We start from the raw sequence: 27,992 nt of genomic DNA on the forward strand, positions 1-27,992 counted from the left end.
TATAAACTACTATAAAACTGTACATGTAACTTTTTTGTGCTTCAAAACAATAAAGCTCATGCACGGATCTAGAGGGATACATCCCCTGGAAAATTGAACATAGCAAATTTACCGAAAACCGAAAAGAGGACTGGGAAAAACTATTTCTGGATCCTCGCATGAAGCCATCTTTACCACAAAAAAAACAACAAAAAACGGGTAACTTACATGCGCGGATCTAGAGGGGGGGTCGGGGGGGGTCCCGACCCCCCCCCCCCCCCCCCTGGAAAATGAAAATTTATTAAATTTACATAACGTTAGTAAAATTATCGCGAAAATATGCCTCGGACCCCCCCTGGCAAACACAATTATCCTTCGGACCCCCCCCCCCCCCCCCTGGAAAAATTTTCTGGATCCGCGCATGACTTACGCTACTGTATATGATAACGTAAATCTTTATTTTATCTAGTCTTTTATCCGGAATATAAACTTCCCCACTTCTCAACTTTATATGTTGTAAAACCAGACTTATTCAGTGCGAAACTGACATTGTTGTATTATGGCAGACGAAATGCATCGAGACAGGGCCACGTCAGATGAATATGTCACCGATTTGGGATATTTCCATGACTAAATATGATGTCTTCTGTATATCCAACAACTGTTCACGAATGGATGAACGCTATTCGCCGCCCAACACCGTATCGTGTCGGCAATGCTCGTCTCCACGTGAAAACACGAACTTTGGTGTATTCAGTAATGTTCTTAGCCGCAGTCCTTATTTTGATGATATTCATAATTCCGTCTCGTAGAGTGTCAAGAGAGACATGTATTGATGAAGGCATTCACTTAGAAACTAATTATGACTATACGTATCCTCTTTCACCTCCCCAGAAAATGGGAGATGCGTTGATGTTCAAAATAGGATTGATAGCTGATTTAGATCAAAACTCAAAGAGTGACAAGAAAAAGAACACATGGATAAGTTATCTCCATGAGGGTAATTTGACAATCTCGCAGACATATGATTATGCAAATTTTCAGTTAGATGAGAATCCCTATTTACTCAAGTCTTCCTTATCACAAGGAGGGAGGGGTATGGAGTTGTCCGAGCTGTTGGTGTTCGATGGGAAGTTATGTGCTGTAGATGACAGGACTGGGGTTGTATATCACATTGTTAAAAGGCAGATGATTCCTTGGGTTGTGTTAGCTGATGGTGATGGCAATACACCAAAAGGTAAACTGCAGGCAAATAACTGTGGTATAAAGCAAAATTGTAACTAATCTAAAATGTGTATTTTCTGTCCTAGATCCTATTTTCCATCTTTTTTGACAATGTTAAAAAAAAGACATTGGTTATTATGTGTATCTTCAGTGATGAACAATTGATATGGGTTAAAGCGTGAATAAAAAAATTTCTTTATTGACATGTCACCTCTTGTGTCCAAAATGCATGCTCAATCTTAGAATGTTTGTGTCTACTACATACCAAATTATTGGAAATGTTCTATAACATCACTTTAGAACAATTTTGTAACACAACATTAATTTACTCTTTTGAGATGTGCCTGTTTTAATGTTTTAGGATTTAAAAGTGAATGGGCAACAGTGAAGAACAACCGAATGTATGTCGGGGGGCTTGGAAAAGAATGGACGTCTATAGAGGGTGTGGTAGAGAACCTGAACCCCCAGTGGGTCAAGTCCATCGGTCCTGGAGGGGATGTTCGGCATGAAGACTGGCATGTGTACTATAATAACATGAAAAAGGCTGCAGACATTCAATTTCCAGGTAGATGCTTTCACAGGCATCAATATTTAAAGTACATGTATGCTTAAAATTTGCTCTTAGCAATTATTATATGCTAAAAGGAACATTTGGTAATAAAATGAGATGCTTGAGATAGCATACTCATATCATTGTGAGTCATAGAGGAGGAAGTAAAATGCTTTATATTTGAGAACGTTAATATCAGGAGTGGTTTGTTTTAAACTTTTATTAAATGATATAGCAGCACTGATATTTGCAGTTATTTTTATTGCATTGCAACAATGCTCTTTAGTCTATTATTTATACATTGTACGTGAAATTTTATTGATAAATGCTAGGTTTCAGAAAATTTTATACACTAGATTTAATATGAAATAATATATCTTTTGTTGTAGGTTACATTATCCATGAGTCAGGAGGGTGGAGTGAAATCCATCAAAGGTGGTTTTTTCTTCCAAGGAGGGCAAGTCATTTAAGATACACAGAAAAAGAGGATGAAAGGAGAGGTACAGACCTAATGTTTATCGCCAACGAAAAGTTTACAGACATTAAAGTGAAGCATATAGGAGAACTCAGTAAAACAAGGGGATTCTCCTCATTTAAATTCATTCCAGAGACTAATGACCAAGTTATAGTGGCACTCAAGTCAGAAGAGGTGTCAGGGAAAATTGCTAGTTATTTAACAATATTTAAAATTGATGGACAGATTATACTGAAAGAGAAGTATGTAGGTGATGTCAAATATGAGGGTATTGAATTTATATGATGTGAAAACGTAATTTAAATTTCAAGTATTTTTGTGTGAAATGTGTGTATGGGATTTCTGAAATTGTGATGATTGAAATTTGTATGAACTGTCAAATCCCCATGTAGATATAAAAGTATTGTTTTAAACTGAAGTCTTTCATTAAATGTATGTCTGTAAGAAAATTTTTATCATTTGAATGTGCATGTTAAATACTTTTAAAAAGTTTCAAATTCAGTGCCTGTCATATTTTACATATCCTACTCCAAACGTCAAACAACATTGTCTTTGATAGGGATTATCATATTGAAATCACAGTTATGTGTTTGTATGCATAAACATTATGGTAATAAACATGAATTATCCTATTCTTTAAACTAAGATTCCCAGGCTGATGAAATATTTTCTATAAAAATATAAAGAGATTTAAAAAGAGTTGTTTGCTTGTTCAGTTTAAAATACATGTAGAACTTCATTTAATGATACATACACTGCCATGCATGTACTGTGTATCCATATTTTAGTGTACCGGTACGTGTTTTATACCGGATTTTTTTAAAATGGAGTAAATTTTTTGTGGATTTAATTGTTCACAACTTCAGCATTTTTGTAAGGTGGCAATGATTGCAAAATAGCAAAGAATATACAGTATATAACTTTAATCAATATGTATTTGATTTATATTTCATTTGCATCTTTGATTTTTATGATTCTCCTTATAGTTCCGTACCAGTAGTAGCAATAGTATGTGTATTCAGGAAAATGTTGTAGATTTTTCATCCATTGCAAGAAAGGAAAAATAAATCACTGAAAATCTATGTTCATAAAGCATACCACTCATAAAACTATGTTTGGTTTTTTAATGTTTATATAAAATTTTGTTCTGTTTTGTAAAGAGGTTTTTTTTTTAATTCAGTATTATTGAATATTGTATCAATGTGATGTCACAAATAAGCAACTGAAAACTTGCAGATTTTGTCTTCATCAGAGTACCAGTTCACCTATTTACCGTAGTATAATTTTTTTTTCTGATGATAATCAATTCTTTCTACCGATGTTTTGCATTATGTTTGAAATGCCAGAGTGATAGTTTCAAAATAGTATGTTCAATTATGGAAAGCTTGCACATTTACAGTTAGTTTGGGGAGCATCAATGTATATCTTTTATTCAGTTTTGATTTATATGGCCAATTTTTCATTTCTTGAATTTAGGATGCAGGTTAAAAAGTCAAATGTTATTTTTAATTTGTATCACAAAGTTGCTTTGATTGTTGTAAAAATATATTTTCATAGCTTTTTTTTAATGGAATTTAATACTTGTTCATATTTTCTGTTGTGTCTGGCAGTTACATTTTTGTTCAAAATGTGTAGCACATGTATGTGTTCATTTATACATTGTAAATTTAATCGTTCTATCCTCTTTTTATTTATTTATTTGTTTTTGCATCAGATCTTCCACTGTATGAATACATGATTCAGCATTATGTGTATTTCTTTTCTTTTGTTTTTTGTGTTTTTCTTCTTGGAGAAGAAATAGATTTAACATTATGTCAATATGCTTGTTAAATATCAGGTCTTCTTATGAACTCCCAATTTAAATAAAGATAACAAGTATAAAGCTGGGATATTGGATTTCGACTTGTGACTTAGACACAGAAAGATGTTTGTAACTGGCCATGGCATATTGATAAATACCAATATGATGATAATGTTTCATTCCAGTACATGTATTACTTTATAAGTAAGTAAGTAAGTAAGTAATTTATTTATTTATTTATAGTGACATGTGTATACATTTCCAAGTGTAATATTAACAACAGTCAGCATAGATCAAACATCCGGCCCGTCGGGCCTATATGCAACTTTGAACACATAATACATGAATAACACAGCATCAGGCGGTAAACAAAGATAAGATTAAAAATATACATGTTCATGTATGAGTATAAATATTTCTTTAGAACCTTGAGTTTGCATAGTTTATATAATACAGTATATGTTTATTTTCTGAACAATAAAGATTGTCTATGTGTAAAAGAATGATATTATATAAATAGTGCCTGTTTGGGAGGGTAACAGTTGAAATTGACAACCCGAGGAAACCATTGTCAACCGACGCCGCGTCGGTTGACAATGGTTTCTTGGGGTGTCAATTTCAACTGTTACCCTCCCAAACAGGAAGCGTCGGTTGACAATGGTTTCCTCGGGGTGTCAATTTCAATTGTTTCAATATTTGCTATTACCCTCAGCGTTAGCAACGCACTTAGCAACGGGTAACATTAAAAAATGTTACATGCGCGAAAATTATGCGCATACGGTTCGCTGTAGAATTCACGTTATTCCTATTTAAAAGCAGTAAAATTTTCTTAAAAATTAAGACATTCAGTATAACAAAATAAATAGTGCCTGTTTGGGAGGATAACAGTTGAAATTGACACCCCTCGAAAACCATTGTCAACCTCCGCTTCGCGTCGGTTGACAATGGTTTTCTCGGGGTGTCAATTTCAACTGTTACCCTCCCAAACAGGCACTATTTATATACTGTTACCCTCCGAAACAGGCATAATATACGCGCATGTAACAATTCGTTTTGTTATACTTTCATGTTAAATACTGAAATCTGATTGGTTTAGACGCAGTTCATAATCCGTTCTATTATCCTCAGCGTTAGCAACGCACTTAGCAACGGGTAACATTAAAAATTGTTACATGCGCGAAAATTATGCGCTAACGGTTCGCCGTAGAATTCACGTTATTCCTATGTAAAAGTAATTAAGTTTTCTTTAAAATTAAGACATTCAGTATAACAAAATAAATAGTGCCTGTTTGGTAGGATAACAGTTGAAATTGACACCCCTCGAAAACCATTGGACAATGGTTTTCTCGGGGTGTCAATTTCAACTGTTACCCTCCCAAACAGGCACTATAGCAAACGTTTTAGCAAAGGAGCAGACCTATCTATAAAAAATATTTTTTAAGATAAGTGACTACTTTCCAAATCGGTAAAATACTAATGTGTGGGGGTGGGAGCTAAGGCAGGTGCTGATCTGAAAATTGTGCAAAGTATATAAACTTGAAGGCCATTTCGTTGAAAATTTATATCGTTGTTTATGTAAACCAAAAAAAGGAGGCGGGGGGGGGGGGGGGTAACAACTAGAAAAGGGACAGCCCCTTGAATTTATTGTCCCTCTGGCGCTACGTGCCTGAAAAATACCGATCTAGATTAGGTTAGAAGGTGATTCTATTGATTAATGTAGACAATCGAAAATTTTAGTTAATGGAAAATTCATTTAAATGTATTTTGCATCTTGGCACAATTATTAGTTTAAACCATATAATATCTTACACTCTGGAAAAGAAAAAAAATTAAGAGCGATTGACCCATCAAGAAAAATCCGGCTGAAAGAATATAGGGCCTATTGTATGATATGTTGATTAAAATTATTTTATTTTGAAAAAAAAGTATGTTTTTAAAATTAATCAAATTTTTTATGGTATTTTCAATAAATCAATAAAAATATCTACTAGTACGTTGTATTGGAATAGCTCATTGGAATGGATTTGACTTCAAATATAATGATATATATTTAAAAAAGAAACAATTTATCCGTATATATGTTCCAGTATTTAATTAATGATTATTACAACACTTAAAAAAACGATTTTATATGGAATAATCTTCAAGAATATAATAAAAAATGGAGGATGTATGAATTCATAATTTTCACTCTCCAGATTTTAGCTTAGCTGAACTGAAAGCTCAAATCAGCATTTGACACCCCCCCCCCCGACCCCCCCCCCCCCCCATTGGTGCCCCAATTATTTGAAAATTAGATGTTAGATCCGCTCGCTTACTCGCTACTCGTTTGTGTAGCGAGTAAGCGAGCGGATATACATGTAACATCTGAAATTTTAATTAGATTTTTGGTGCCCCACCCTACCCACGGGAATTTTCATATATAATACCGGAAAATGGGACAGAGTTGATTAAGAATCATCATTTAATTTTTTCCATATTTCGTTAATAAAGTGTTTTTATATAAATTAATATTTTCTATTCTTGTGACATGTAGACATGATGACTTTTGCCAGAGACATATTATAAAATAACATTTATTATTTACGTTATGTCTCTGCTTTTGCATGCCTGACCATATACTTATAGAATCAAATCAAATTGTATTTTATTCTATTTTTTGTTTGTTTTGGATTGATGTCATGATATTAATTCTTTTGCATTAAAGAATCAATTTTTAATATTAAAGGGGGGGGGGGGGTGCAGGTTCCGGATCTTTTTACGAGAAAGTTCTTCTTTTAGTTTTTTGACTTTAGTTCCGCTTTTACATCAAAATGGAAGGGAATCGAGATGAGAGTGAGCGGTGTTACTATCTCGCAAACAAATATTTATCACAAGGAGACCTCGAAAAAGCAAAGAAATTTCTGAACAAAGCAGAGCGTTTATATCCTACACAAAGAGCAAAAGGTATACTTTTGAAATTACATGGGGAAACCCATCATAATACACCGTGAAGATACGTCAGCATAAGCTGTGTTTATATTGTCAGATAGGTGACGGAAGGTCGGATACGAAAGAATGAATCTGATGTTGCCGTGAAGAAACTTTGAAAACCATTTGAATCTTTTGTATTTTGCAACTAGGTTTCTCTTCGATCTGGATTGTTTAAGTTATGTTAATCAAAAAATGAGTTGATTAATTCATCTTTTAGTCAGTTGCAGTAAACATAAATCCTTATTTTACACTACTAGATTTGTTAGAAAGAATTGAGTCAATGTCAGATGATGATTCCACACAAGACAACAAAGAAAACAAAGAACCCAATAATGAGGGTGTCCGCCACAGACGGGGAAGCTTTGGGAGACAAACACAAGAATCTTCTGTTAAGGAGTACACAGAAGAACAGTTAATTATGGTTCGCAAGTAAGTGTCCAATAATTGTCAATTGTATCATGATATGTATTATACAATGAAATGATGAAGCAGTACCAAAACTTCCAAAACAGCACTTAAAATGACAGTGTTAATGTAGCATAACATTGAAATGTATCGGTTCAGATAACAAATGAACTTGAACAAGTTAAACCAGAAGATATTTTCTTCAAATGGGAAAAAAAGCAAACATTTAGTGTGAGAAAATAGACATGTAGCTGAAATGAACTTACAAACGTGCAATACTTCTGTTTTCTTGAATGTGAAAGTATCAGTTGGTCAATGTATTTATTTCTAGAATAAAAAAGTGCAAGGATTATTATGAAATTCTTGGGGTAGAGAAAACAGCAACAGAAATAGAACTGAAAAAAGCCTACAGAAAACTAGCACTGCAGATGCATCCAGACAAGAATAAGGCACCAGGTGCAACAGAGGCCTTTAAAGGTATGAAAATATGCATTTTATTGATATTGTTTGCTAATGTGCAATAAGATGTTGATATGAATTTAGTTCCCATGATTTTTAGCTACCTATTTATTATTATAGCTATTGGAAATGCCTTTGCTGTGTTGAGTGATGAAGGAAAGCGAAGCAAGTATGATACATATGGTCCCGAAATGGAGGAGATCAACCACAGACGCCACACACACAGGAACGAATTTGAAGGTAGAATATTCCTGAATTTGTCACACCAGATCAATTTTTCATTTTTCTTATATTACTAGTTATTTCTTTGGTAAACAGTATTGCTTTGCGTAAATTTATTCTCAATTTATTTTATATCTAACCAAACTTTGAACATAATCAAAACATCTGTGAAACAATTCAATTTTCTTTGAATAATGTTCATTTCAAAAGAAGACAGGAAGTTGCAGCAATGTAAATTTTGTTGGCTTTGTTTCTAGCTGATATTTCCCCTGAAGAGTTATTCAACATGTTTTTTGGAGGAGGCTTTCCATCTTGTAAGTATCCATATATCAATTTTATAAAACATGAAAATATAACTTTAAATATAGTTATAGCTGTAATGTTGTTTAAATCAAAATTAGTTTATGTAATAGACAAACAATGTATTGTACACTGTACAAAAATTAAGAGTAATGATTTTTTTTCGTGTAGCAAATGTGTATGCACACCACACACACAGTAGGCGACAGCATCGACATTATCATCCACGGGAAAATGTGTCCAACGATGCAAGTATTCTGTAATTGAAACTGAAAATACTGATAATTGTATCAGATATGTTAATGTATTACATGTATATCATTTTTCTTTGTCTCATTACAGTTTGATATATCTAAATATTAAGAAAATCTTAATCATGTGAAAAATGTTTGATACAGGGGGTTAATTCCAAATGGTAATAAGGAAATTATAAAGCTGTGATTTTTCCTTTACAGTCTGGATTCACTCTGTTACTGCAGCTGTCCCCCATCCTTCTTCTAGTCTTTCTTTCTCTGTTGTCCAGTTGGTTTGTTAGTGATCCTCTGTACAGCATTCACAAATCAGGGTAAGTCAATTATTATTCTGTAGTATTGTCCCGATAACATCAATATTTGTGGGCATCAATTTTGGTGAATTTGTTTTTTAAAAATCATGGTTTATCGATAAAGGATATGTAAATTCAAAGCAGTACTGTAAATTCCTCAATAATCGCAAGGAATTAATATCTGCGTAAAATAGCGAGAACCCTATCTCCTGAATTTTAAAATCTTGCTTTAAATTTTCAAACATATGAAACTACGTGAAACTATGATTTTTATGCTCTAAGGGCTTGCGGTTTGATAGAAAACAAGAAAATAAGAAATCTACAGTATGTTTTGAGGAATTGTACTTCAATGAGCAGGACATTTATTTTTTTTGGATCTATGGTACTCAAGAACGAAATCCTAAAATTTTTTAATAGTCAATGAATATTAATGAACCACAGTACTTGTATTTACATTTTTAAAAGATAAATTAATCAATAGTGGAAGATTTTTATTTTGAAAAATTAATACTCACATGAGAAAGAATGATCATGCTTCAATTGCCAACATTTTGAAGTTTTCTTCAGTGCTGGTATTAATGAATGTCGCTTGAGTCAATGTAAAATGTACATGTATGTTATGAACCCAGTAAAAATCATTAAATGTTGGTAATTTAATTAGTGACATACATATTTTTATTTTCTTTAGGAAATATAATACAGAGAGAACCACCTCGAATTTACGTGTGAATTATTACGTGAAGAGTGACTTTAAGGTCGATTTCAAAGGAGATTTACGGAGGATAGAGAGAAACGTGGAGGAGGAATATATATCCAACCTGAGACAAAATTGTTGGAGGGAGAGGAGTTACAGTAAGTTTTTCATACATGTACATAATGGGGGCAAGGTATTATAGTGGCATATTGGCTGTAAGGAATTTTCCTTTCATTGTGTATCTAAAAAAAAACACCACTTGCGTCAACACAGATTAGAAACAAAGTTGAATTACGTGTATGTATATGGCAAGCTTTTACCTTTTACCAAGCTTGAGCATTTGGTAATACATGTTCCAGTACTCTCAAGTGTCATTCAGCTTTAAATCTAGGGAGTTTGATGTGATCATAAACTTGCATAGCGAGCAAAAAGATGTAATACTTGTTATTAAACTGTTTAAATAATTTTACACCATGTTATTCTTTTTCTGTTTATTTATGTATTTATCATTACAGAGGAAAATTTGCTATGGAGAGCAAGAAATCATGCAGATGCAAGATTATATGAGAAAGCCCAGAATCATCCTACCCCTTCCTGTGACAGACTTCAGTCTATATATGCATAAATTATCCACATCTGTGTCACAGAATGCAAGGATGTTCATGGGAATACAAGATTTTCCAGTTGACATTTTAACCAGGAGTGTGAGGAACACATTTATTTTCCAGTGATTGAGTTTTCTACCTTGAGGGAATTCCTTTTTTTTTTTAATTCATTCAATGCATGATTGATCCTTGAAAGTCATATAGTAGAGTTTTTGTTGTAAGGAATGCTGTGCATTCTGATTAATTTTAAGTGCATCCAATGTGAGAATTGCCATTGTGTGTTCTTGCTGACAGTTTATAAATTAGCACTTGCTGCAGTACAACAGAGGGAAACTTTATATCATGAATACATTATTGCATACATTGTTAATGTATCATACATCAGATGCTTTGTTTACTGTGGTTCTTGGTAAGGTATAAAGTTCTGAGAAGATAGTTAATTGTTATTTAAAATTGAAGCTTTGGTGGCTCAATTTAAGCAGGTGTTGACCTTTTTTTCATAGATTTAAATAGAATCAAATATTTACCATACTTCTTGTACTTTGAACACTTATTTTGGCATTAGAAATTACTGGACACCAGCCTTGTTTTTGTTTTTTTGGTTGAGAATTTTATAGAGAACTACCTGTATAAATGTGCCAATAAGAACTTTAGCTTTGTAGTTATGGTGAGCATTATAAAAACCTTTGATAAATGCATGCACACGTGTTTAAAAGGGACCTGCCTTATAATCGATGAAGTAAATCCATACATGCATAATTAGAACACATTCATGTATATGTATATATGGTGGACATATACAGAAGTGTGAGTGTATTGGTACTTCAAATATATAGAAAAAATGGTACCGACATTTTTAAAGTTTTAGAAAACCAAAAAACTGTTACAATTGAAATTTATTTATTAAATGTGTTATTTTATTGCATTCCATGGGATTTTCTGCACATTTAAAGGGTACAGCCGTTTGATTCAGAGCTCGCTACATTCATGAGACATTTGTGCAATCGTATTTATGTATCAAGACTTAAGTTAAGCATTTTTAGAAAATGAATATGAGGGGGAGAGAGAGAAAGAAAGAGAAAGGAGAGAGACATATGTACCAATAGCAATGGTGATATTTAAACTTTGGTGTAGTTTGTACATGCAATATAGACACTAACGTGCTGGAAATGACAGCATTCTACAAGATAAATATGGCCCCACCGTCAACAACTTTACTCAAGTCAATACTCGGCCTCAAGTTTGAGTTTTGAGTTCAAATTCATGCAGTTTTCTTTTTAAAATTTTAGTTGAGGAAAAAGTTGAGTGATTTGAAAATTTTAGTGACGATGGGGCCTGTTATTATTTAACCCCAAAAAATTGTTTAAGACAGATATCAAACAGGTTCAGATTGATTTCACTGTGTGTTAGCTGATGCCTGCATTTAGATATGTTCACTGCAGTCTTGATCAGAGAAGCAGTGTAAATAGTGTATGGATCCTTGATTTGTTTTTTTTACTCTGTTTAATCAATGAGGTCTGACTGGTGTTTCACTTACCACATTTTTTGTCCCTGACTAGTTATTTTTTAATCAGACCATTTGTTGTCTCTGTGATCATTTAATTTTACTTTTTTTTTAAGTGAATGAAGTGTTGCCCTATCAGTTGTATAGATAATACTTGTATATATGTGTACTGATGGTACATGTACCATAGGGCATATTTTGGAGTTAGCAACAATTCTGTAAATAGTAATGTAACTCTCTCAAGTTGACAATTGTTGTGTTTATTTATATCACATATAAATAAAATCAGATCTCTTTATGCTTATTGTGTTGATTTTTACATTCAGATTAAAATTGAACTTAACATTTGCATGTACTTAAATATATATTTTTTTTAAAAGGTGCAAAATAAGCAATGATATGAAAGTATACACAGATGAGACAATGTACATGAAATCCTTTCAAAATGTTCAATTGCATGTACTAGCTGGTATGCTGGTACCTTACTGGCAAGGCAAAACTGGCTAAATAACTTCAAATGTACCAAATTCCTCAGCCATTGCTTAAGAGTTACACCAATAAAACATAAAATATGTGTACATTGTACACCCTCAAACATTTTAAAATTATTCCACATATACATTGTACATGTACATGCATTAAACAGAAATTTAATAGAAAATTCATTTTTCTATAACAACATGTTAAATAATAGACTGGTACATGTACGTCAACTTAGTTTCTCTCTTCATTCAAAGTCATCCCCAATGTCCAAGTACACATCATAGGCTTCCCTATTGCAGTTACCATCAGTAGTGAACACATACTTGTGAAAGGTCCCATCAACACACACAGCTGTAATGGCAAAACAAAGTATATTACCGTAACAATTTTACATGTCTATACATACCCCAATACATTTAACTTGTATAAGAATTTTCCTACTGAAATTAAAAGTTAATTATATAGAACAAGATTGGTTTAATTGTGTACAAAGATGCGAATTAAAAAGGACGAAAACTTTACCTAAAACTGTTGCAGAATTTTTTTTTTACAAATGTGTAGATCTCAAAGTACATTTTACATTTAATTTTTAATCTAATGTTTACCCTATGTAATTTGTCCAATATAAAATTACATGCAGAATGAGGTAAATTAACAACTGGTTTATTGAGAAATACCATCAACAACTTTACCTATCACTGAATGCCCTGGTCCGAAGGCACAGATACATGCACACTCTGCAGCCACAGTGAAGCTGGCCAAGCCCCACTGAGACTCTACGTAAGTGCCCAGAAACCCCATCTTCTTAAATCTGAAAAAAATTTCCATAACAATGTTAAAAATTAATATGCACTCAAATGAAAATTTTTTCAAACTTACACAATACATGTACCTGGTACATAATTTTTCGAATTAATAAAATTTTAGTAATATGAAGATTTTACAAACGTTGATCTCCTGTTCAGACTCGTGTCTTTCACAGCAAAAATATGAATAGTTCCTTTATCACTGGAGGCACACAAAAATGAGGAATCGTGGCTGAAGGTAATGCTACAAAACAGAATCTTGTATTATGTAACTGTCAATTAATCCATTTACCATCAAGTAATGAACAATTTACAGATAATCAAAGACTTCTTACACCTGTAGAATGTACAGAACATGAACATGATGAATACTATTAGTACATGTAACTAGTTGGAATACAGTATGGTTATTAGTTGATAAGTAAAAAACAGACCAGTAGAGTGTGGCTGGGTCAGCACCTCTGCGTAGCTCCACCACCAACTTCTTTGTGGTTGTGTCAAAGACACGAATCAATGTTCCCTAAACACAAATGTCTTGTCATTATGTGGGTTAAAAAAAATTAGACTGATCATGAATACACATTAGTTTATAGTCCTAGTTATTGAAAAAGTTGACACAATTGTACAAATCATATACATGTACTGGCCAATCCATGTACTTACACCTGATCAACATAAACAAGTGAATTTACATCAGTGGGAGCTTATTGCAAGTAGTGTAGTGAAGCAATACTTGATGTTTTGATCTTGATTTTATAATTAGATCTATGCAGTACATGTATTACCTTCTTGGAAGCTGTAGCCAGTAATGTGCCCTGTTGATTCACTGTAATATACGCTAACTCCCCCTGGTGGGCACTGATTGTGATGGGGGACGTGGACTGCCCTGGCTGGGTGGTTTCTAGGTCCTGTCAATCAAAGAATTCATACTGTTACTTCTGTATATGTTTTGTATTTAACCCCAATACATTGTATTTCAAAATTGTAGGATATTAATTTTATATCAGTCCCCTTGAGTTTGAGATGATGGGGTTTGACAATATAGGTACATGTACTTCAAAGTCCCTAACATTTCATGGTTGTTGAATAGTTTTGAAACCATCATTTACATGTATTCCTTTTTTACCGGTACATATTGAACATGTATGCAACAACTGTGTATTATGTACTAGCTGGTAAAAATGCTGCAACACATGTATACTTTCTACGAACAAGAAATTTTATAACAGAATATGATTACCTTACATATGAGTATTTATAATGATTATACCTGAATTTATTTTTATTACAACTATTTAGCCTACATGTTTATTTAAGAAATAATTGGTTTTATGATTATTAATTTTAATGCTATAGTTATAGAAGCCTAGTTCTTAATGTTCACGTAATACGTTTTAAAAACAATGTTAAAGAAATATGGGTGTTATATAGAATTAGCCCAAAAATTTAAGGAGATGAACTCATTTAATATTTTAAAAGAGATATTTAATTCAGAATAATGTGTTTTAATGGTCTCTGAAGCAATTTACTCATAATCAATAGATCTTCTCATATGTTGACCAATTGCATGCACTCAGTTTGGTCTTAAGAAACGTCGCATGCGTTGATCCTTTGCACACAGTTTTATTTGTTATAAATTTGATTCTGATTTAAATCAGATCCTCAATCCACTCCTCTTTTGTCCCTTGTGCAATTGTGACAATAGAGGAGCACATCGAGGGCAAGGGCATACACAAGTTTAGACAAATCAGTGGAAAAGTCCCAACTTTTTTGCTTGGCTCTGTTTTATACTTTGCTAAATATAGATAGCAACCACTGTTGTTGTAGTCTGATGTTTTGTCTAACTAATTTTCATTGGTTCTTGACATCATAACTCATGTGCAAATTACTGACTAATCAGCCTATATTTTATAGGATTAGGGGTTAGGATGAGGGGTTAGGATGAGCATATATGTGGCATAAAGTATACATACAGTACTGACCAGACCCAACCAAACACCAGAGTAAACCCCAACTAAACCCCGGGTTTACTTTTGGGTTTACTTTGGGTTTACTGGGAAATTGCTTTTGAGGTCAAATGTAGGCAGAAGAGTGTGCAGCAGACCCGTCTTTTATCTTACCATCCTATCCTATATTCCGAAAACACAGTTAGTGTCTGCTTTCAGGGGTATACTTTTGACCGGGTTTACTCTCCGAGTCCACTCGGGGTTTACTCTGGGTTTACTCTGGGTCCACTCTAGTAATCCAGGGTAAACCCAGAAAGTAAACCCACTGGTTTGGTTGAGGTTTACTTTCTGTTAGAATGGGTATGATCGGTACTATACATGCATGGCTGAGTACATATTACACATCCATGCATCATCTGAGATACTTGGCAGCTAACTGTGACCGCTTATCAGCATCACTAGGGATGCTAGCAATAAAATTTAAGAGCATACTGCAGTACCTGTATATGCATCAGTCGTGGGGAAAGAGTTAAATTAAATGCATAAACTTCTTGTAAATTGTCATATTTCAATGGTTTCATATTTTCATGAAAATGAAACATTGTGTGAGTTTCAAATATGGTGAGTTTCAATTTGACAGAAAATATTCATTTATATCTAGAAAGGCATTTATTGACAGTCATCAAATGTAAGAAATGATTTAAATTAAATGATTTAAAGGAGAATTAACAAGCAATGTTTGATTTTCAAGAAAAATCTTTGAATAAAAAAGATGTATTCCCTTACAGCGATTTGCACACTGCCACATTTTCGTCCAGGAAAAGCTATCACTTGTCCAAAAGGACTGACATCACACAGCCCTGTAATAAACAAGACGTAATCATAATCGGGGCGATTATAAAGTCTCCCAAATGAACAAGGCTATCATTTGGGGTAGGGATGATTGACCCAGATGGGTCAAACTTTACAGACAAAAACATTTAATACTTGATTATTCCTTATTCCAGAATTTCATGATGTTCCCCAGGGGTCATTTACTGTATATCAGGTAGTGGACCAACATGACCGAAGGAACAAAAATATATATGATTTATGGGTGGGGATCTCGAGTGTTTTCAAGATATTTGGGGTAGAAATCTCTACCGTTTTTAAGATATCTGGGCACTTCCTTTTTAAGGGGGGTCAGGACCTAGGACACTCTGAGATTGCAATTATGCAAGAACTTAATTCACTGGATTTAATTCAAACATTTGAATTCAAAATATTTATGCTTTGATTCAGCTGCAAAATGATGTGTTCTGAAGAAAACAAAATTCAAATTTATTAATTCTTACACAAAATACATGTATCAGAAATGTGTTGGAAAAAGTATATCAGCAACATTAAAGCAAAACATAAAAATTTCCTGTGACAAAAAAACTAATAAAATCCAATTTTCATTCAATAGCAATTAAAAAAAATTTAATTTTTAAAACTACAAAATTAATAAAGTGACATATACTTACCTTTCGGATTATCCCTTGTATCAAATGAATGCAACAAGGTAGGATTATTGGGGAAACTAAAGACATGGATTTGATTTCTCAACACCACAATTAATCTGAAAGAAAAAGTTAAGAAGATATTATACAGAATTGAATGGCTAGTAAATAAGAGTTACGAGTACACATGTAATACCGGTACTTAATTATTATATAGCCTTTTTACCAAAATATTTTTTTTACTCAATTTGAAGGAGACTCATTAAGGTTTTATTGGGTATAAACACCACAATAGCAATACTCTTTATCTTTTAACCATAAATATTACAGTAAAACACGGTTATAGCGAACACGCTTATAATGAATTGACGCTTACAGCGAAGTGAATTTCATTCCCCAAGACTCTATTTCAAGTTGTAAACTTGACGGATATAACGAATTACGCTTATAACGAAGTTAAATTGCCCGTCCCTGGGACTTCGTTATAAGCGTGTTTTACTGTACTGTAAATTCCTTATTAAATGCCTGGAATTAATATCCGCGTAAAATCGCGAGAAGCACATCATGCGAATTTTAAAATCTCGCTTTTAATTTTCTGACATATGTAAACTACATGAAATTATGATAAAATTTCGGTATTCGCGATTTTATGTTCTCGTGATTTGATGGAAAACCGTTGAATCGCGGAATTAAGTACTTGTGCAAAATAAGGAATCTACAGTATTCACCAACTCTTGTATATATATTTGTAAAGCTTGAAGAAAATCTACCATCTGGTTCTTTATAGGGACCATCTCAAAATACAGGTACATTTACCAGAGGAAATTTTCATTTTCTGCACTTCAAAGCAAAATATTACAATAGCGATTTTCTTCAAATTGTAATTTGTCATTAGTAATATTATTTTCTACCTTATATGTAAAAAATGATACTAAATTCTACCATCTGGTTTTTATTGGAGGTCGATCATCTCAAAATATCAAAATGCATAAAAATTTGCTATATTTTGTTGAGTTTTACTTATGTGGATTGGTACAATTGATTAAATTCATTCAAAAAAAAAAATCCAATTTATAGCATTATTTTGGGTAAACACTTTTTAATTTTTTTTAATGTTATTTCATGATACAAAGCTTCATTTTATCATAAAGTCATTAAGGCACAATGGCAACGCTCACCTTGCGAACAACCAGAAATTTTTTTTCCCCTTTAAATATCTACTGGGTTAATATTTTAATCTGTATTTCGTTTATTGCTTTCAATTTCATAAATGGTATGGAAACAATTTCATAAAAGGTTAATAAACTACATTTTACTAGAATGCAAAAACATTCACGATGAAAACTAAAGTTGGCCTCCTTAAACACAAATCAGTGTTTTTTCTAATTTTTAGTTATTCAGAAGTGAAACACTAAGAATTCTTTATTTCATTTTAGGTTAAAGTGACAAAGAGGTGAATTCTTTTAATAAACCTTATTAACATACTGGAGAACATCTGCCATGCCAGACCTAATACCCCGGTATGTTAGGTCGCTGCACACAAATGGTTAAAGCTTACAACAAAGAGATCTATTTCAGAAATTAAAGACTGCCTACTGAAGACAACTCTTACCTGTCATACTTGAGTTTGATTGACACCACTGGCTGGTTAAAAGAAACATCCATGACTACTTTTTTTGCTGTATCATCCCATATCAATGCTGAAAATTACAATTGACACTTTACAAGATGGAAAAATTTCATTACCGTAGGTCTATGAGAATATCAAAACACGATTCAAATTTTTAATATATAGATTGATATAGACTTGCCTGCTTTCTCGTCATATTTTGGGGAGGTTCCCCCTCCAACCATTGCAACTAAGTTTGAGCGAAACAACATCTCTGCAGATGCAATACTTCCCACCACATCTTGCCCTAAAAGTAAAGTATATTCTGTTCTCCTAAGTCACAAAAAAAACCAAACTATTCTGAACTTGATTCAATTTTATTCTTCTACTTGTGTCAACTTTTTTTTTAGCATCACAGTTCTTTAAGTTCAAAATTTCCTACCTAGGGAAAGTTTTTGGGTCAATGGCTCAACATTGTAGATTTTTAGCCCAGTTTCTGTTGCACAAGTGAAACAACCTGTTTTAAAACATGATTTTGATTACAAGTATAATGCAAATAAATTATGAATGCATTAATGTTTTAAATTTACATACATTGTACTTAGTATCAATGAACCACAGTGACCATGTATATCGGTTTAATTGTTGTCAATGAATTTGATAATGATTGCTTTTTGTTAATTTCAGGGGCTATTATGCAGTCAAAACATCTGAATATGTGTCATTTAGGAATATGCTCTGTAAATATTTTCAAAAAATTATCAGAGATTTTACAAATGATTCACCACTTTTCTTGCCTCAAAAGTTTACCTAAACACCCAACTGACCTCGGAAAGTAAAATGTTAAATTCATAACTGGATCAAGAGTCCAATTTTTTACCTGTAAACAAACCATACTATTTCACTTTAAAGGGCTAATAAGGAGTTTAAAAGATATTCAGATGCATGTAAAGGCATCTAAAGAAAAATCTCTTAAGAATTTTTAGCGTTAAAATGTTCAAAGAAAATATACCTAAGTGAGTAACTAGTATTAATTCTTTGAATGAATTTACCATTGAGCTACAGTTCTGCAGCTTTTCTCAAATGCAATATATAATTCGTTTTTGTCCTTTTTAAAGCTATAGTTGTCTCAAGACATTTAGATAATTTTAAATTTAAAAAATACACATACTTCACCTAGCTGTGAAAGAAGTGCATTTGAAATCAATATTATTAAAGAAAAAAATATCTTAGATATCTTCATTGAAACATTTTTTCATTAAGAAAAATTCATAGGAGCGATAGATTTTTTTACTGAGATTTATAATGGAAAATGTTGACACTTTTTCTCTATGTTGATGAAGTCAACTGATATACCTTGCACAATTTTTCAACGTTGTCAACCAGAATTTGCAATGCATAATCCCTCTAGTGTCTTTCAATGTTAGTTGTGTATTGAGACCTGATAAGCTAGGGGGCGTTTTAAAGGAGAAATCTTGTTTTTTTTTCATACTTTTGACTGAACATCGTTTGAACCGTGGGGTATTTATTATTATTGGGTGAATAAGCAAAATGTGAATCGAAGATATCTTAGGACATAGTGAACAATTTATTAACGTTTAATTAAATAAAGTCATCAAAACGGAACAAGTCACATAGATAAACTATACCATGATCTTGGTTGAATCTTAAGGAAAGTACACCTCTTGACATTTCTTGACGTCCCCTAAAAATAACAGAATGTACCAAATGATCAACATATGAATTATTGTCTATAGTCATCAAACACTCAGAAAAAATTGTTCAAACGTCATATTTACAACCTGACAGCATTGGTAACTTGGTAAGGATACAATTATTGTTCAGTCTTTATGGCGTAACATTTTTGTTGACATTTTATAAAGTGAAAGTACGGTGGTTTAATAACTTCCTAGCAAATGTCTATTTTACGTTTTAAAAAACTCTGGTGCGACTAAGAATATGATGTCATATTCTGAAAGATAAAATTTACAAAACGAATATATTAAAAAAATTATATATTAGTTGACCTCTGAATCCTTTAATTAAAAAATTTAATGTAAATCTTAAAGATTATTTATTGTTGTGTGAAAAAAGAAAATATTATTAAAATTTTAGACAAATAGTCGTACATTCTATCTGTTCGTTTTGTTTCCATTCCTTTCGAACAAGTAAAAATGGCGACATCGAAGGGTGCGAATACGTACAATCGACAAAATTGGGAAGATGCGGTAATATTATCATATTTTGGATTCAATTTTTGATGAACATTGTTACAGGCATTTCCTCATTAAATGTTTAATGTGTATGCTGAAATGGAATAAAGTTATTTCAAGGATTCAGAAGCACGTAGCATCGTTTTGGAAATTGCGGGGGCCAAACGTACAAAAAAGAACAAGCTTATCTTTTAAAAAGATTGGTGAGCTAGCGCTTCAGCCATCATAAAACACAGAAGCTGATTTCTAAAACATTGGTTTAAATTTCTGATTCGATTAATTAACAATAGGAATGCACAGTGGTGTACTGGAATTGTATTCTCTTTTGAGAAGAGGACAGGCATAGCCTACATCCACTTCTCTTCGCAAGCCCTCATATTTTGATTCTGAAAAACATGTAGGACGGTCTACGCTTCGACTCATGTTTTGACTCCAGTTTCTCTTAATTTTCGTAACAGACCTAATATGTAAACGGTGTGACCGTTGGACTGAGCGCAGATATAACACAGTGCAGTTTGATTTTTGTAGATCAAAATTTATTTGAACGCACTCAGTAAGATCCGCCTGGTTGCCTACTCAAATCATTAGCTAAAGTTTAAGTAAACGTCGCGTGCTCAGTCTACATTATGACGTCATGTTTCAGACGTAAAACATACACGTTTAGTCTTCGGAAATAGCCGAAGAGAGTAACGTTATTCCGAACTTTTTTAAAATTTCTTCTTTCATTGTGTATCAATTTAATTCAAATAAATAACGCGGTAATAAAATCGAATACTTTATTCAGTATCTAAAAGTTCAGTTCTTGATGGTAATGTTTTTATTTTCCATCTGATAATTTGATAAGATATACATAGAACTAGTCGTGTTTCTTGATTGAAGCACTTTTGAAGATTATCTGGTGTCCTCTTTTATTTCTTTTAATTCAAATTACCTATTATTGAAACACTAGAAAATTTTAATCGAGTTTAGGGGCAATAAACATCGATAAGTACCAGTCAATCAATGATCGAACTAACTTTTAAAAAACAAAATGGCTGCCAATATGGCGGCGCTCAGGGCTGGAAGAAAATTTTTTTGGCCTTAGTACCCCTGATTCAACTTTCATTTTTCACTGATTTTCTTATATATACGTGTTACCATTAATCCTCGCTTCGCGAGGCAGGCTTTGCCCGCCTCTCGCTGCGCTCGGTATTATTTCTACATTTTAAAACATTAATGCATCCATATATTACCAAAAAGTAAACACTAACCCGCTGTCAAATCATTTTCTCAACTTCTACATCCCGGGTTTAAATTATGAGTTCTCTGGCTATAGTTAGTTTAAAAAGTAGAAAATTTATAGTCGGAAAAATCGGAAAATAATGTTCGGATTGTAGACTTTAGATTAAAGGTATTTTTCTTACAATTAAAAGAGGTATAAATAATGGGTTTACAGTTTAAGACAAATTAACAAAATACATACGATTATTAATAAGTAATTGTGGCACATAAAACAAAACTCTTTATATTTTAATCTTTGTTGTTTGCTACATTAATCAATGTTCGTTTTAATGTTTTAAAACAGACGTAGAGCAAATTTGTCACCAAAAGAGATTATTAAAAAGGGAATAAATACAACTTTGTAATTTTGTGACTCGGTATTTGTTTGTACACTTTTAGATTAAGTTGATTTAGTAACGTTTTCTCTACATTATTGTCTTTAATAAGTTTCCAATTTTATCCGAAACACTAACATTAAATCTGCGCTGACCTAGATAAACAATGTGATACACAAAATTTAAACCCGGGATGTAGAAGTTGCGAAAATGATTTGACAGCGGGTTAGTGTTGATTTTTTTTGTAATATATGGATGCATTAATGTTTAAAATGTAGAAATAGTAGGTCTGTTACGATTTGATTATTGATTTTTGCACATGTATTTCCAGGAATTTCCCATTTTGTGTCAAACATGCCTTGGAGATAATCCATACATCAGAATGGTAAGTCAAAGTAGAAGACCAAAGCTTTATGATTTAACCTTTCAACTTAATAATAATGAATTAATAGAAAGAAATATCTGTCTAAAGTTATTAGACAGAAGCAACAAATATAAAGTCCTATCTTGATATTTTATCATTTTAATAACCTGACCATTAAAGCTATGATTAAGTTAGATGTTGTTAAATTAAAAACTGAGCACTTTATATTGTGATATCTTGATATTTATCATTTTAATAACCTGACCGTTAAAGATATGATTAAGTTAGATGTTGTTAAATTAAAAATTGAGCACTTTTTATTGTGATAAATTGTATGAATAACCTTTGTGTTTGAAGATGAAGGAAAAATATGGGAAAGAGTGCAAGATATGTGCCCGCCCTTTTACTGTATTCAGATGGTGTCCCGGAGCCCGTATGAGATTTAAGAAAACAGAAGTGTGTCAGACATGCTCCAAACTGAAAAATGTCTGTCAGACATGCTTGCTAGATCTGGAGTATGGTGAGTGCAAATTGCAAATTTATTCTTTCTTCTTTTTTTTTGATGATATTTAAAATCTGTAATCAAACTCAGGTTTAAGTCATATTTTTTAAATGATCTCTTAAATCAAGTTGTATTACATGAAGCATTTAGTTTTTTGGTCAAATTTTCCTTGTGTTATTTGATTGAATAATTTTGGATATGGCTTAGAGAGCTTAATACAATTTTAAAGCATGATCATTTGTCCATGCTCATCCTTCAGTATTTACATACATTGACTTTGAATTGAAGGCTTGCCTGTCCAGGTTCGAGATGCTGCTCTAAAAGTTCAAGACAATATGCCCAAGTCAGATGTGAACAAAGAATATTATACACAGAACATGGAGAGAGAGGTAACTTACAACATTGACTAAGTGTAAACATCTTTTATTGAAGTCACTCGACTTAATCCACTTCGTCCCATGGGGGAAATACGACGGCTGTTTCATCTCTATTCCTGTCATAGTTAAATTAATTCAAAGCTGAGGATGATATCTTTTTGCAACTAACTTCGATAATAATATGACCTTGAGGTTGTAGATGGGTTTATGTCAGTCCTTTTAGATTTTTCTTGCTGTCAAAAGATGAAAATCTTTTTCACACTCTAGAACAAATACCGGTAGTCAACTTTTACCTTGAAATGCTAAAAGTCAAAAGAAAAGATATATGACTTATGATAATTGGAGTAGTACATGTATTAAACAATTCCTACAATTAATGTAGGTGTACTATAATTATTATTGATTTAAAATTGATAACTTCCATTCTTTACGTTATTCAAGGTTTATTACAATCTAAATTAATCTTTAACAATTATAACTTAAACTTGTTTACTAAATGGGCAAGCATGTTTTAGAATGTTAAAGATGTGTAAACTTTTTATGTTCATGGAAAAGCCACAATAGATTAAGTCTTTTGAAATAGAATATTTGCAGTTTAAGATATAATGCTTAATGTACTGATGTTGATATAACCACAGTAAAATAATATACCAGGTATGTTACGAGATGAATGTATTTGACATAAGGTGAACTACTGTATTTCATATGAAGCTCTGCTGAATCATGATTACTGGTATCTGTAATGTTCATAAGAAATATTTCTGTGATGTAGATTGCAACTAATGATGGAACAGCACCTGGTGGTGCCCTAGGGAAAGCGATGGCACCCAGTGACATGCTTCTTAAACTGGCCAGGACTACCCCATACTACAAGAGGAATCGCCCACACATTTGTTCATTTTGGGTCAAAGGAGAATGCAAGCGAGGGGAGGAATGTCCATACAGGTAGGGATTATTAGTCAAAGAAAGCACAAGAAAGTAATGCAAGGAATGATAAATAGAGAAATGGAGGATATTAATCTGTCATTATGCAGTTTATTATACATGTACCGATATTTGGGGAAAAAATCAAACAACCATGATTGATTAATGAGGAAAAACCCCAGATCAATTAGTGATGCTATATAATCATTTTTTTTTTTTTTATCTCAATTTGATTGAAGGCAAGAAAACATTAATCAACATTTTTGGAGTTTTGAATATCCACTGAGCTTCTGTTATGCAATTGGAAATCACATTCATAATTTCTGTGTAAATTAGATGTGTAGATAATTTTAAAATTCACTGTTCTACATTTGTGTTTGCAGACATGAAAAGCCGACTGACCCAGATGATCCTCTGGCCGATCAAAACATCAAGGACCGCTTTTACGGCAGCAATGACCCAGTGGCAGATAAATTATTACAGAGATACACAGACATGCCCAAACTCACTCTGCCAGAGGACAAGACAATCACCACACTCTACATCGGAAATCTAGGGGAGAAAATTGGGGAAAAGGAACTTAGGTGAGAATTTTTCCATCTTATTAAAATGTTAAGAAATTAAATCATATTAAATTTAGAAGAACTGCCTTTCCTGTTTAAATAAACTTTAAATTAAAGCTTATTAATACTATTTATGGAATTTAATGAATTTATTCCATGTGTTTGAAATCCCATGATTTTCAAAGATACACTGTGACTTCATTTCTTGATTTTCTTGTTTTCCTATAAATGTAACATTATTTTATACATCCTCAATACTGGTACTGTAGATTCCTTATTAAATGCGAGAAATTAATATCCGCAAAAATTGCGAGGACAAACTCCTGCGGATTTTAAATCTCGCATTTATTTAATATTCAAACAATTTAGAACTTCATTAATTCATTACAAAAAATTGGAGCTCGTGATTCAGTATTCTCGCAGTTTGATACAAATCAGTCGAGGTGCAGAATTAAGTCCTTGCATTAAAAAAAGGAATTTACAGAATTTATAATGGCCTAATGTTTGTAAAAAATAATTTGTTTTTGAAAATCATTAATAATTACTCTGAAAGAAGGAATGAGTTTATATTACAATGTATATTGCAGATGGTTTTTGATTTAAATCCTAAATTAATATTTGTGTTCCAGGGACCATTTCTATCAGTTTGGAGAGATACGCATGATAAATGTGGTGGCTAAGCAGCAGTGTGCTTTTGTGCAATTCACATCAAGGTCCTCAGCGGAAGCTGCTGCCGAGAAATCATTTAACAAACTAATTGTTGGCGGGCGTCGTCTCACCATCAAATGGGGCAGGTCCCAGGGGCAACAGCTGGCTCTGAAGAAGGAGGGGGAGGAGGATGACAAAGATCTGGAGCCCGTCCCTGGTCTCCCTGGGGGTAAGGCACTGATGTTAGTATACTCTCAGGTGAAAGAATGAAGTCCACAGGAATCAAGTTGCTTTATCTCTCAGCAACAGAAATTTCTGATTTGTTCTCCTTGTTCCTATAATAAAAATTGAGTAAATCTTTAAAGTTTAATAAATCATAAAAGCGAGAAAAAGTTATCCAAGGATTTTAAATAACAGGGTTAAATAATTTAAAGAAAAAGTGGTTTTGACCCAGAAATCTGATATTGGTATTTGACATATTGATTTCTGAGACACTAAAATATGTTTTTTAAAGTCAACACATTTTATTCAGCTTTGCCTGCACCCCCTGAAGAGATTGCCAACAACTTCTTTAATCTCAGCAACCCACCCCCACCCATGGGCATGCCTCTCAGACCCCCACCCCTCGGGATGCCACCTCGAGGGCCTCCCATGATGCCCTATGGAATGGCCAGAGGACCCCCTCCTCCAGGTTAGTAATGTCAATAAAAATGAAGTGAACACAAGAAGTGATTTCTGGAACATTCAATGAATTAAAGTATATAAAATTATATCACAAAGCGTAATTTAAATTCAAATGTAATTGTAATAAAAGAGTTTGAATTGTAATATCATACATGTGTTAGGTATTAAAAAAACAAAAAACCAATATGCCTTCAAATCTGTAAATGGTTGTCTTTATGTAATACATGTATTGCAAAATTTACATGTTAAGTACTTGTAATTTTAGGTGTGCGACTGCCCCCTCCACCCCCAGGAATGATGCCCCTGAGACCCCCTCCTGGTCCTCCCAGAATGACCCCAGTGACCTCTGTGGCTGTCCACTACCCCTCACAAGATCCGACCAGGATGGGAGCCATACCATCCGCTGGAAATACTTGAACATGAACAACCCTTAACCTCTAATTTGCGGGAGAAAAAAAGGTCTTTAGAGGGGCATTGATATTACAAACTTTAATGAAAGAAAGTTTGAAAGACAAGAAAATGAATGTATTTAAAATGATTGTATAATGTACATAACAAACTTATCACGGTACTAGGACACCTGTTGTGAAACAAACTGAGCATTTTCAAAAAAGAAATAAAAGATATGTTTTTATTGTTTTGTGCATTCTTACAGAACATTACTAAGTTAAACACTCCACTATCAGCATAAATATCCCCTTTTTCTTTTTAATTAGTTTGTGCACAACGGAGGTTATTTATTGATGTGGTTTGTGAATAAGTATGTCTTAATTGATACATGTACCTTCTCATGTACCCAAAGAGTTGGAACTACTGGGGTCATTTCCCTTTTTTAGTCCCCGTATTAGTAATTTTCTGACTGATTTATGCACCAAAATCTTTTTAGTTCGAGATAAAATGACTAGATAGAATGGAATTATATGAAATAGGTTTGATCTAATAATATAGAGACTGGAATTTTATCAGTCTTTCCTAAATTAGGTCATCAGACAAAATGGCATACTTGATAAACGTTGGATTTTTATGTTGTGTTCTACTGGCGAATGAAGCGAATGGTTTTGACTTCGGAGATGGTGATATACTTAGTTCAGCTTTCCAAGAACTTTTGGTTAAAATTCAGGAACAAGGTGCGAAAATTGCCTCCTTAGAAGACACTATTAGGGCAGACCGAAGGGATTTTAATGAGAAAATAGAAAAATCAAATTTAAAAGTGCAAGGCTTAGAGAAAACAGTTGAATCTTTGAAGAGGATCATTGCAGAAATGGAGAATAAACAGGTCGCTAACAATCAGGACAAAATATCATCGCAAACTGAAAATAATACGACAGCAGAGATAGTGAGACCGATAGGGACAAATGTTGCACTGAATGCCTCGCTCCATGATCAACACGCCGGCATTGGGCGGGTGAATCCTAAACGAGCTGCTGCAGCGGCGGGTAAATAGAGATTTCTATATTTTATAAAATGCATAGATTAATGTCGTTTTTCGCAATTGACTTTAAGAGTATTCTGTGTATTGTTTTTAATTTCTATAGCCCACAGTGTCGCATTCCATGCGTTCATGAGTCAGCCTGACGCCTCCACGGACCTGGGCCAAACTATGGTTTTTGACACCGTCCTGACTAACGCTGGGTCCTCTTACAACCAGCGTGACGGCGTCTTCACCGCCCCCACCGCCGGCGTGTACGTGTTCCATTGGGTCACCTACAGCCAGCACCAGGGTGACGTCATCACCGAGCTGGTGGTCAACTCGGTCAGCCGGGGCTGTAGTCGGTCAGATAGCCACACCCTGGACGAGCACCACGCCTCCAGCGGATTGGTGGTGCTGCATGTTAGCCAGGGGGACCTCGTGTCTGTGAGGACGCACTCTGTGTGGCATAGCATTGGTAAAGTCATGAGCTTCGATGACTATTACAGGTCCTCTTTCAGTGGATGGTTGTTGGTCTAACCAATATTAAACTCACTATTGCTAGTAAGCCTATTTGACTACCAGATGAAAATCTCTGATTTTCTGAAGGTAAATGTTTTCTAAGTGTTAGAAATAAATAGATCTGCAGCCCTT

The 27,992-nt window shown here is 33.4% G+C and overlaps 5 protein-coding genes across 5 annotated transcripts; 4 read left to right on the forward strand and 1 right to left on the reverse strand.

Moving 5' to 3' along the window:
* Positions 1-504: 504 nt before the first annotated feature.
* LOC128167824 (soluble calcium-activated nucleotidase 1-like) lies at positions 505-4,117 on the forward strand. The gene is made up of 3 exons (XM_052833750.1): positions 505-1,216; positions 1,565-1,768; positions 2,143-4,117. Exons 1-3 carry the CDS (start codon positions 616-618, stop codon positions 2,511-2,513), a joined length of 1,176 nt encoding a protein of 391 aa, XP_052689710.1. The 5' UTR covers positions 505-615; the 3' UTR covers positions 2,514-4,117.
* A 2,703-nt stretch (positions 4,118-6,820) lies between these two features.
* Positions 6,821-12,033, forward strand: LOC128166386 (dnaJ homolog subfamily B member 14-like). Its single transcript, XM_052831509.1, has 9 exons — positions 6,821-6,975; positions 7,260-7,431; positions 7,739-7,884; positions 7,987-8,106; positions 8,346-8,402; positions 8,560-8,636; positions 8,844-8,953; positions 9,621-9,784; positions 10,142-12,033. The coding sequence occupies exons 1-9, from the start codon at positions 6,843-6,845 to the stop codon at positions 10,249-10,251; spliced, it is 1,089 nt and encodes a 362-aa protein (XP_052687469.1). The 5' UTR covers positions 6,821-6,842; the 3' UTR covers positions 10,252-12,033.
* Positions 11,980-19,995, reverse strand: LOC128166387 (WD repeat domain phosphoinositide-interacting protein 4-like). Its single transcript, XM_052831510.1, has 12 exons — positions 19,863-19,995; positions 19,710-19,765; positions 18,503-18,577; positions 18,263-18,367; positions 18,064-18,151; positions 16,476-16,570; positions 15,757-15,830; positions 13,810-13,932; positions 13,459-13,544; positions 13,167-13,268; positions 12,911-13,029; positions 11,980-12,569 (listed from the first exon to the last, which is right to left on the reverse strand). Exons 2-12 carry the CDS (start codon positions 19,750-19,752, stop codon positions 12,463-12,465), a joined length of 1,017 nt encoding a protein of 338 aa, XP_052687470.1. The 5' UTR covers positions 19,753-19,765; positions 19,863-19,995; the 3' UTR covers positions 11,980-12,462.
* A 220-nt stretch (positions 19,996-20,215) lies between these two features.
* On the forward strand, positions 20,216-26,376 carry LOC128167500 (pre-mRNA-splicing factor RBM22-like). Its single transcript, XM_052833255.1, has 9 exons — positions 20,216-20,288; positions 22,200-22,253; positions 22,590-22,752; positions 23,023-23,123; positions 23,884-24,056; positions 24,419-24,619; positions 25,228-25,475; positions 25,779-25,937; positions 26,196-26,376. The coding sequence occupies exons 1-9, from the start codon at positions 20,235-20,237 to the stop codon at positions 26,345-26,347; spliced, it is 1,305 nt and encodes a 434-aa protein (XP_052689215.1). The 5' UTR covers positions 20,216-20,234; the 3' UTR covers positions 26,348-26,376.
* A 148-nt stretch (positions 26,377-26,524) lies between these two features.
* On the forward strand, positions 26,525-27,992 carry LOC128167501 (uncharacterized). Its single transcript, XM_052833256.1, has 2 exons — positions 26,525-27,366; positions 27,466-27,992. The coding sequence occupies exons 1-2, from the start codon at positions 26,925-26,927 to the stop codon at positions 27,876-27,878; spliced, it is 855 nt and encodes a 284-aa protein (XP_052689216.1). The 5' UTR covers positions 26,525-26,924; the 3' UTR covers positions 27,879-27,992.

This window comes from Crassostrea angulata, chromosome 10 (genome assembly GCF_025612915.1).
Source record: "Crassostrea angulata isolate pt1a10 chromosome 10, ASM2561291v2, whole genome shotgun sequence".
Classification (NCBI taxonomy): Eukaryota; Metazoa; Mollusca; class Bivalvia; order Ostreida; family Ostreidae; genus Magallana; species Magallana angulata.

What these genes read in the sequence shown, in the direction of transcription:
- LOC128166386 (XM_052831509.1), top strand. Translation starts at nt 6,843, where the DNA reads ATGGAAGGGAATCGAGATGAGAGTGAGCGGTGTTACTATCTCGCAAAC. An exon ending in TGCAACAGAGGCCTTTAAAG is followed by an intron (nt 7,885 to 7,986) that starts GTATGAAAATAT and finishes TTATTATTATAG; the next exon opens with CTATTGGAAATGCCTTTGCT. An exon ending in TACAGCATTCACAAATCAGG is followed by an intron (nt 8,954 to 9,620) that starts GTAAGTCAATTA and finishes TATTTTCTTTAG; the next exon opens with GAAATATAATACAGAGAGAA.
- LOC128167500 (XM_052833255.1), top strand. Translation starts at nt 20,235, where the DNA reads ATGGCGACATCGAAGGGTGCGAATACGTACAATCGACAAAATTGGGAA. An exon ending in GACAAAATTGGGAAGATGCG is followed by an intron (nt 20,289 to 22,199) that starts GTAATATTATCA and finishes ATGTATTTCCAG; the next exon opens with GAATTTCCCATTTTGTGTCA. An exon ending in CTTGCTAGATCTGGAGTATG is followed by an intron (nt 22,753 to 23,022) that starts GTGAGTGCAAAT and finishes TTTGAATTGAAG; the next exon opens with GCTTGCCTGTCCAGGTTCGA.
- LOC128166387 (XM_052831510.1), bottom strand. Translation starts at nt 19,752, where the DNA reads ATGTCAAGAGGTGTACTTTCCTTAAGATTCAACCAAGATCATG. An exon ending in AAGATTCAACCAAGATCATG is followed by an intron (nt 18,578 to 19,709) that starts GTATAGTTTATC and finishes GTTTTAAAACAG; the next exon opens with GTTGTTTCACTTGTGCAACA. An exon ending in ACCAGGGCATTCAGTGATAG is followed by an intron (nt 12,570 to 12,910) that starts GTAAAGTTGTTG and finishes TTGCCATTACAG; the next exon opens with CTGTGTGTGTTGATGGGACC.
- LOC128167501 (XM_052833256.1), top strand. Translation starts at nt 26,925, where the DNA reads ATGGCATACTTGATAAACGTTGGATTTTTATGTTGTGTTCTACTGGCG. An exon ending in ACGAGCTGCTGCAGCGGCGG is followed by an intron (nt 27,367 to 27,465) that starts GTAAATAGAGAT and finishes TAATTTCTATAG; the next exon opens with CCCACAGTGTCGCATTCCAT.
- LOC128167824 (XM_052833750.1), top strand. Translation starts at nt 616, where the DNA reads ATGATGTCTTCTGTATATCCAACAACTGTTCACGAATGGATGAACGCT. An exon ending in TGATGGCAATACACCAAAAG is followed by an intron (nt 1,217 to 1,564) that starts GTAAACTGCAGG and finishes TTAATGTTTTAG; the next exon opens with GATTTAAAAGTGAATGGGCA. An exon ending in TGCAGACATTCAATTTCCAG is followed by an intron (nt 1,769 to 2,142) that starts GTAGATGCTTTC and finishes CTTTTGTTGTAG; the next exon opens with GTTACATTATCCATGAGTCA.